Here is a 9,053-nt window from a genome sequence, read left to right on the forward strand (position 1 = left end):
CGACATAACTCGCTCACCAACCAATCATATCATACCTAAGCCTTCAACTCTATTTAAAGAGTGGGAGAGAGAAGCTAAGAAACTGAGTGAAGAAGAAGAAGTGATCATGGCGGCAGAGAAGATAGAGACAGTGATCGCTGGGAACTACTTAGAAATGGAGAGAGAAGAAGAATCAAACACAAGTAACAGTAACAACACTTCTTCAACTAAGACAAAGCTCTCTAACTTCTTCTGGCATGGAGGTTCTGTCTATGATGCTTGGTTTAGCTGTGCTTCAAACCAGGTAACTATAGTATTATCCATAGTATAATACATGTATGTATTCATCGTCTCTAACTTGTAACACACAGGTGGCACAAGTACTGTTGACATTACCATACTCGTTCTCACAACTTGGGATGATGTCGGGAATCTTGTTTCAACTCTTTTATGGATTAATGGGAAGCTGGACTGCTTATCTCATTAGTGTTCTCTACGTTGAGTATCGAACTCGTAAAGAACGAGAAAAATTCGATTTCCGTAATCACGTTATTCAGGTATTTCACTAATTTTTTTTATAAAAGGTATTTCATTAATTTGTTATGATAAAATTACAATTCTAATTCTATTTTACACCCAAAAAAAATTACAATTCTATTGTTCTTGAAAAAAAGTTAATTATATTGTTTTTGTTGTTGCTAATTTTAGTTTTAATTTCCTTGAAAAGTGGTTTGAGGTGTTGGATGGATTGCTGGGGAAACACTGGAGGAACATTGGACTGATCTTTAATTGCACTTTTCTTCTCTTTGGATCCGTTATTCAACTCATTGCTTGTGCAAGGTAAATTAATATAATTATTTCTTTCTTTTTATTTATTTATTATCATATAAAATTATTTCCTTTTTGACTTTGGACACAATTGATATTTACATAATAGTATTGAATAATCTGCAGCAATATATATTATATCAATGATAAATTGGACAAGAGGACATGGACATACATATTTGGAGCGTGTTGTGCAACAACTGTTTTTATTCCTTCGTTCCATAACTATAGAATCTGGTCATTCCTGGGACTCGCTATGACCACTTACACTTCTTGGTACCTCACCATTGCTTCTCTCCTTCACGGCCAGGTCTTGTGATTAAGAACAAAATCATGTTTAATTAGTTTGTAAAGTTCTTAGTCTACTGGTCTCGTTGTTATTTACTTTGAACCTTTTTAATGTATAAAAGGCTGAGGATGTCAAACACTCGGGTCCAACCACAATGGTTCTCTACTTTACCGGAGCCACCAACATTCTCTACACCTTTGGTGGTCATGCCGTCACTGTGTAAGCATTTTTTCTTATATTAAAAGGTTGCTCTATGCTTTGTTAATTAAATTATGTATCGAAAATGATGTAAATAGGGAGATAATGCATGCCATGTGGAAACCGCAAAAGTTCAAGGCGATATATCTACTAGCGACTATATACGTATTAACGCTAACGCTACCTTCTGCGTCTGCGGTTTACTGGGCGTTTGGCGATCAATTGCTAACTCATTCCAATGCACTCTCTCTACTCCCGAAGTCCGGTTTCAGAGACACCGCGGTGATCCTTATGCTTATCCATCAGTTTATAACGTTTGGCTTTGCGTCTACACCGTTATATTTTGTGTGGGAGAAACTGATAGGTGTGCATGAGACTAAGAGCATGTTCAAAAGAGCCATGGCTAGGTTACCAGTGGTTTTACCCATATGGTTCTTAGCCATCATCTTCCCCTTTTTCGGACCAATCAATTCTGCGGTCGGATCTCTCCTTGTCAGCTTCACTGTCTACATCATCCCTGCTTTGGCTCACATGCTTACTTTTGCTCCTGCCCCTTCCAGAGAGGTTAGATCTTTTTCCTTTTTTCACATATTCTTTTTTTTTTCATAAGAGACATTGTTAATGGATTTGTCAATTGGTTATAATTTATTTATGATACTAGATTCCTAGCAAACATTGTTTAGAGAATCTAATTTAGAAATTTGTTACATAGTTTCACATTTCGACGACTATTTATTACTTTATATAATATAGAAAAATAAAAGATGTGTTAGACCAATTTAATTTGTGTGAAAATATTATATGGTATTTTGGTATCTTATAAATATAATAATAATAATTCTAACATAATCAAATAAAAAGTTAAACCAATTATAAAGTGATACATGGTATGAGTGTTTCTAACAAATCTCTTAAAGTTAAACCAATGGAGAGAATCATTTGACATTCTTTTCTTCTTTTTATTAAATAATAAAATGTTGAAATACTCTTCTAAAGTCTCCGTTGATTGAAGATGGTCTTAATACATCTAATAATTAATTTTTGGGTTAAATCATCTACTTATTTTATAACAGAACGCAGTGGAGAGACCGCCACGAGTGCTGGGAGGGTGGATGGGTACTTACTGCATCAACATATTTGTTGTGGTTTGGGTGTTTGTCGTTGGGTTCGGGTTCGGAGGATGGGCAAGTATGGTCAATTTTGTTCGTCAGATCGACACTTTTGGTCTATTCACCAAATGCTACCAATGCCCACCTCGCAAGCCTTAGCCTTGATATTTACGTATTGGCCATTCAAGACCTTCTAGAACGAGGGTTTCATCTAAGGGAGTTTTTGTTTCAAGCTGGAATATATATAAGTTACTATAATTTACTGAAAATCACATCTCTTTGTAATTGTCTGACGACAATAATCTTTTCACGTCGGGTTTGTTTATTTCTCATGTTGAGTTGTATTGGTAATTGGGGTTTTTGTTTCCTTAGTTAAGGTGTGATGGCTATCTTGATTAGGCCAACCCTATTATTAATTAATGTTCTTCCATAGATCGTGTAATTTTCCAGTGTGTTTGTGTTTGATATCTATCTTTCCACAACATGAAAACAAGTTCATCTACTCACTTAAGATTTTTTTTACATAAAGAGACTAGTCACATTCGTTTTCGTCAGGTGATGACCACTAATGAGATTATGTAGATGCATAATTTAACTTATAAATTAAACATTATAAGATATGGTGCATAAATGAATTTATAGTAGTTTTATATCATCTTTGAGGCAATCAAGAATAGATCGAGAAGATTTAATAACTTATCTGAATATGAGTGATCGCCAAATAAATCCATCGGCAAATTAGGATCACCATAAAAGAAAATGTTTCGGCCTTCAAAAAAGGATAAGAAAAGGAGGCAAAAAGGCTATGGCAGGCCGTGTCAGTGTGTTAGGAACTTAGGAGTTAGGACTTAGGCAGCCTTTTTACGATTATTGGTTGGCCACAGGGGCGAAGCCAGCAATAAAATTTAATGGGTGCATTTATTAAATAAAATATGTTATCTGTACATATATATATAAAAAGTTGGAGTGATGGGTGCCTTGAACTCACGAACTGATAGATTAATGGGTGCACTAATTGCCAACTCAGCTAACTGAGATACAATTGCTAGGCAAAACATGAGAATTATTATAACATAATGGGTGCACGGGCACCCTTAACCACCAACGTGGCTTCGCTCCTGGTTGGCCATTACAATTTATTCAGTGGTTGGTTAGACTCAACCGATTTCAAGACTTGAAAGAAATAAAACTGAGTACGTAATACATTGCTCTTGTGGTTCACGATGTCAACTAGTTCTCTTTAGGGTTTAATTAAGGTATAAGTTATACAAAAGCAACAACAACAAAATTAAAGGGATCGAATATCATTTCAGCTCGGAATAATTAAGTAGGAATAAGCTCACAATCTGGTTTACCAGAAACCTAACATTTGTGTTGATTTTGCAAGATGGAGACATTTGACTACCCACTTATTATTATTATTGTTGGGTACTATCCAATAATGAAGTTATTCTTTCAATCAAAACACACATTTTCAAGCTAATCTATCAAAAATAGATTCACAAACTTTTGTGTTAACTTAGTAAATTTAAAATTTATCTTTTAATTTATATTGTTAACAAAATTGTCAAATAATTTCATAGGATTTCAACATTTGATTGAAATGGAAAATAAGAAGTCAGGCTCAGAGTGTCGATTTTTTTTCTTTTTGAATATTACGTCAAAATTTATCACTATAAACGCTTTTGATGGATTCCAAATCTTATATGCTGCCTTTTTGACTAGCTTTCTAGCTTCCATACTCCAATCAATGTCATGGCAAGTCGGGTCGACATTCAGCCATTTTCTAACCTGCTAAAGATACAGACATCAAAATATTCCAAAAAAAAAACAATATGACCGGATACGATATGATAAAATATGTATTGTTATCATAACGTATCCACTGAATATATATTTAACCTAATTTTCTTGTATTGCAGTGAGATATTACAAAACAAGAAGTTAACTAGGAAAAGGACAAATGCTGGCAATGTTTGGAGAAGAAAAACATTTTCTATTATTTTGTTGTTGGTGGTGGTGGTGGGTATTATTTTTGTTATAAACAATATACAAAAATTATATGAAGATGCTATTCAGTATGGATCTAATCATTATAAATCAACAAATATCTATACAATGATCAAATAATACTGCTTACCTGACAAATACGTTTTTTATTGAATATCAAATTTATTGATCATAAGCTTGAAAATTTACAAAAAAGATTGGAATGTACGCTATTCTATTGACTAAATGTATAAAGAAGACATATACATCTTCTTGAATGTAATTCTAAGAATATAAAATAAAGTCTATTTAACGATTGTTATTATTTTTCGCACATGATATTCCTAAAATCAAGATTATGAATAGTCTTTTTAACACAAATGGGTTTTATATATATATTAAATAAGTTAAAAAAAACAGATTAAAAAAGTTAGAAACCCAATTGAACAGTTCTAGAGAAAAAGAATTAAAATGAGTTTTTTTTTTGTCAACAGAATTAAAATGAGTTTAGATAAAAGAGTATAGTACTTAGGAAGACAGTAATTTTTATATTAAAAACCGACAAGAACACACTTTAAATCATTAATAGACAACGTATTTATATTTACAATAAAACTAAAAGAAAGAGTGATCAATTTCTAGAAAAGTAAGAATACGACAAGACACAAAAAATCAAGATGAACACGTTCTGGCGTTGTGCTCAACCTTCGCGTACGATTGCGAAAGAGAATGCAAATCTATGAGTGAACTGAACTTTCTGCTAATAAACAAAGAAAGTGAGATAATGAATGGCAAAAAAGCGTGTGGATAACACTTGCACGTGCGTGGGGTCTCGTTGAAAGAAAAAATCATCTTCGATATCGTCATATTTTTAACTTTTTATACACCCTAGTTTTCAGAGTAAAAGCTACATTTCACATGCGAATTTCAAATGGTTTCGTTTTATCTTTCCAGTGGCATCATTAGCGTCTGTTACCAAATTTTAATACTATTGGTTAAGTATTCGTATTTTGATTGACTAGGATTTAGAGTGTGATTGATAATATACTAATATGTGGAGTAACCGAGAGAAATTAAAAAGTGGAAGTGGAAAGAAACAAAAAAATGAAAAAGAGTAAAAAGCAAAAAAAAAAGACGTTACTTTCATAAAAACTAGCAAGATAATAGGTGTGAGTTTTCTTTTGTTTAAATAATAACTAGAGTAAATGTTAGATAAATAAATTTCACTTGACCGGCAATCTCTCAGTTTAATCTGGAGTAATAAATCATGTTTCACCTTTATTTTTTGCGCTATAATCATATTAGTCATATACCTAACTCACACCCAAAAAAATAGTAAAAGATTGCCACATCACATATATATTGTCTAAGGATACTATACATCCACGATCTCGGATGTTAATAGCCCCTCTCAAGATGTAGATGGAAAATTGTCCAACGGAAACAACCTAAACCTAACATTTCGGACATACCACAACAATATGGACCATTTGTACATGTTACATAAGTAGGAAATTGTTTACGTAGAAAATCATATGTTGAGCTTTTAACATGAACTCTGATACTATATTAATGATGTATCTAACTCACACTAAAAAGCTAACTTAAAAGTGGAAGATTGCCACATTACATATACTAGGTCCGTGTCCGCCCTACGGGCGGATAATGTGGTGATGTATTTTTCCTTTTAGTTCATATAGATATGCAATATCATTTGATAAATTTGCCCTAAAGAACTTACAAAGTTTGAACTTGGGAAGTAAGTAGTGATCTTGTTATCCTTTTATTAATGTTTTTTTGATGATTTCCTTTGGCCAAAAGCTATATTTACAACGCATCTTTCATGTAAGTTCAATATCTTGACAAAAATTTAGAGGAAAGAATTTTGAATATATGAAAAGAGGGTGAACAATAAATCATACATAATCATCTGAAGGGTTTGTGGTTTTATTTAGAGAAGCAAAAAAATCATAAGAACGCATGAACGGGTGCCTATAAATTTAAGGATTTTAAATGTTAAATATAATTTTTTTTAAAAAATTAAAATTAATTAATTTTGTTTTTGTGTTATAGAATAGAAAAAATGTTATCATGTTAATGATGCTAATGAGTCTTGGAACAGCCGGAGTATAGAGTCCATTTTAAACAATTAGTTTTAACCTATATGTTAAAATAATCAAGTTGTCACTATGAATCCCTTAGATTGCAAGAAACCCAACTTTCTATTTTAAAGTCCAATTTTCTGCAAAGTGGAGAAATACTAATGTACCACATATAGATGTTTATAGTTTCACTCTAAATTTTAAGCTGCAAAAAGAAATGAACTTACATCCTTTAAAAAGAAGAATCTACTATAATTTAAATAAGAAGAAAAATCATTAATCTTGTAAGTGTAACTAATGATATGTTAGTTGTATCCATTATTAGTCTTATCACTTGCCCAAATCAGAATTTTAAGCAAATGTAATGTGTGGATCGCAATGCATTGCATTTAGTCGATACTCGGCCCATATCATATACACGTAAAACAGCTAAAAATGATACAAAATCAGATTTATTTCATAACATACGGCAAAGCCTATATACAATATACAACACACTAAAAAGCCAAAAGCTTCAATTAAATTCGGAAAGCATCACAACCAACAAACTAAATCATCAAACTCAAAGAAAGAAATTATTAAACATAAATTTAACCAACAAAGTTTATAAGAGAGATAGTTCAATATTGCAAAGATAAAGTCTTAAATTGGAAAGAAACAAAGCATAGACTCTTAGTCACCATAAATCCATCACTTACATACATCCTAGCCACATTTGGCTCGCTTTGAATCTTCTGCCTCAACATTATCAGCAGTCCTTTTCACCCTCTCACCACCAGATTCTTCAAAGCGTGTGGAAGGACCATCCTCAGCAATTCCATTCTGCAAAGTTTTCTGGGCATCTGGTATAGTCACATTTTCTACATTGCCTTCAATTTCTGGATCTTCTGGAATGAGCACCTTTGTCACAGTCAAACTTTGGGTCTTGCCAGTCAAATTGTGAGTTGATACCTTCACAATGAACTTGCGAGTCTGTCCTATGGTATTGATCAGAGCTTGAGGCACCGGAACCAAGTGATCATCTCCCATATTCTCATTGGCCTAACATACATTTAAACGATTGTCACTATATATATCGAACTATTTTGAGAAAATACAGTTTCAAATAACAAAGATATACAGGTTTGTAATTACCTCGAAATAACTATCAACCAACTCAGAAGCTTTCTTGCCAGTCAACTCCTGACCAGCATCACCAAGGAGCACAAAACACGCCTGATCATCATTGTCATACACAGATATCTTGGCTAGGTACCTGTGTCATGAGCAGTTTTATAATTAATGCATTGAAGTATGAGTATAAGTAAATCTGAACCACTTACTGTGCAACACCAACATATCACTCTTCCCACATTTTTTACACATTAGGGTGGTAGGTCCTTTGGTTGCTTTAGTGTGGCACACACCACAACCTATGTAATACCATCTTGATCCGTGCACAACATCACCAACTGTTGCTATGCACTCAAACCAAGCAACCTGCAAAACGTTTTAATAATTATTAGAATCTGAGTCTATCATAATGGGTGCGTTACTCATTCGTATGTACTACCTTGGCAGCTTCCTGCTTCATATAGGAGAAGAGCTCGCCTATGGTCACTGTCTCAGTCTTAGTGACAACTTCCGCAGAAACTATATCAGCAACATCCATGTTTGAGTTCAACCTGAAGACAACGTCCAAACATCAGACAACGATAGGATAACTACGAACAATATCTAAACACACGAATGCTTACCAAGTGAGATAATCTCGGGTTGCTTGAACATCACTGTCCAGAAATACCCGTGATGACGTCATAGAGGAGAGAGTTAGGACACCTATAACAGATCCAATGTTATAATAAAATGCTAAATTATAATGTAAAATGAGATGTAGAATTATGTATATCTCTTAATTCCTCACAAACTTTTTCAAATGTCTTATAGCTAATAAGCCCAAATTCATTCAAGTGCAGTTCTATTACTCAAAGCTAACTAATCAGATAAAATCCATTGACCATCCTATGTAACTTCTTAAAACATAAGAAAAAGCTGATGATACGAACCTCCAAAACGTTTCGGGTTTAAGGTGGTGACCAAAATAACACTTGCAGCTCCTCCAGATGCTTTAAATTTTCCACTAAAATCAGAGGCAGCCTTGTCCCAGAGGTACAACTTCATCACACCGACCACTATAACATCAAAAAATGTTTGTTAAGAGTGTCAATATATGATTATGAAAAAGATATAGATTAGCTTACTCATGTGTTTGAACATGAAGCAAAACTCGGCGGGATGAAGCTATCTCGGCATCATCTAGCACGAGACTGTCATTGAGAACTTGCCCATTCACAAGCTTGATGTGACCAACATAATCTGCATAATAAACAATCAAACTTAGTGCTTTATATCTTATAAACCCACCATGAAACCTTAATATCTAAGAATGTATCAGAACATTATCCTAGCCAAACAATGCTGAATATATTAGTTTTGAGTTAAACACATCATCTAAGGTTAGATAAACATTATACTATAAAACAGTGAGAACTTACCATAGAGATCCCTTCTCAATCGCAA

The 9,053-nt window shown here is 33.4% G+C and overlaps 1 protein-coding gene across 1 annotated transcript; it reads left to right on the top strand.

Annotated features, from left to right (window-relative positions):
• The first annotated feature begins 48 nt into the window (after positions 1-48).
• Positions 49-2,909, top strand: LOC125604156 (auxin transporter-like protein 3). The gene is made up of 7 exons (XM_048774700.1): positions 49-283; positions 351-536; positions 707-819; positions 934-1,117; positions 1,218-1,315; positions 1,393-1,858; positions 2,368-2,909. Exons 1-7 carry the CDS (start codon positions 107-109, stop codon positions 2,560-2,562), a joined length of 1,419 nt encoding a protein of 472 aa, XP_048630657.1. The 5' UTR covers positions 49-106; the 3' UTR covers positions 2,563-2,909.
• Positions 2,910-9,053: the final 6,144 nt, after the last annotated feature.

Source organism: Brassica napus, unplaced genomic scaffold, assembly GCF_020379485.1.
Source record: "Brassica napus cultivar Da-Ae unplaced genomic scaffold, Da-Ae ScsIHWf_47;HRSCAF=86, whole genome shotgun sequence".
Classification (NCBI taxonomy): Eukaryota; Viridiplantae; Streptophyta; class Magnoliopsida; order Brassicales; family Brassicaceae; genus Brassica; species Brassica napus.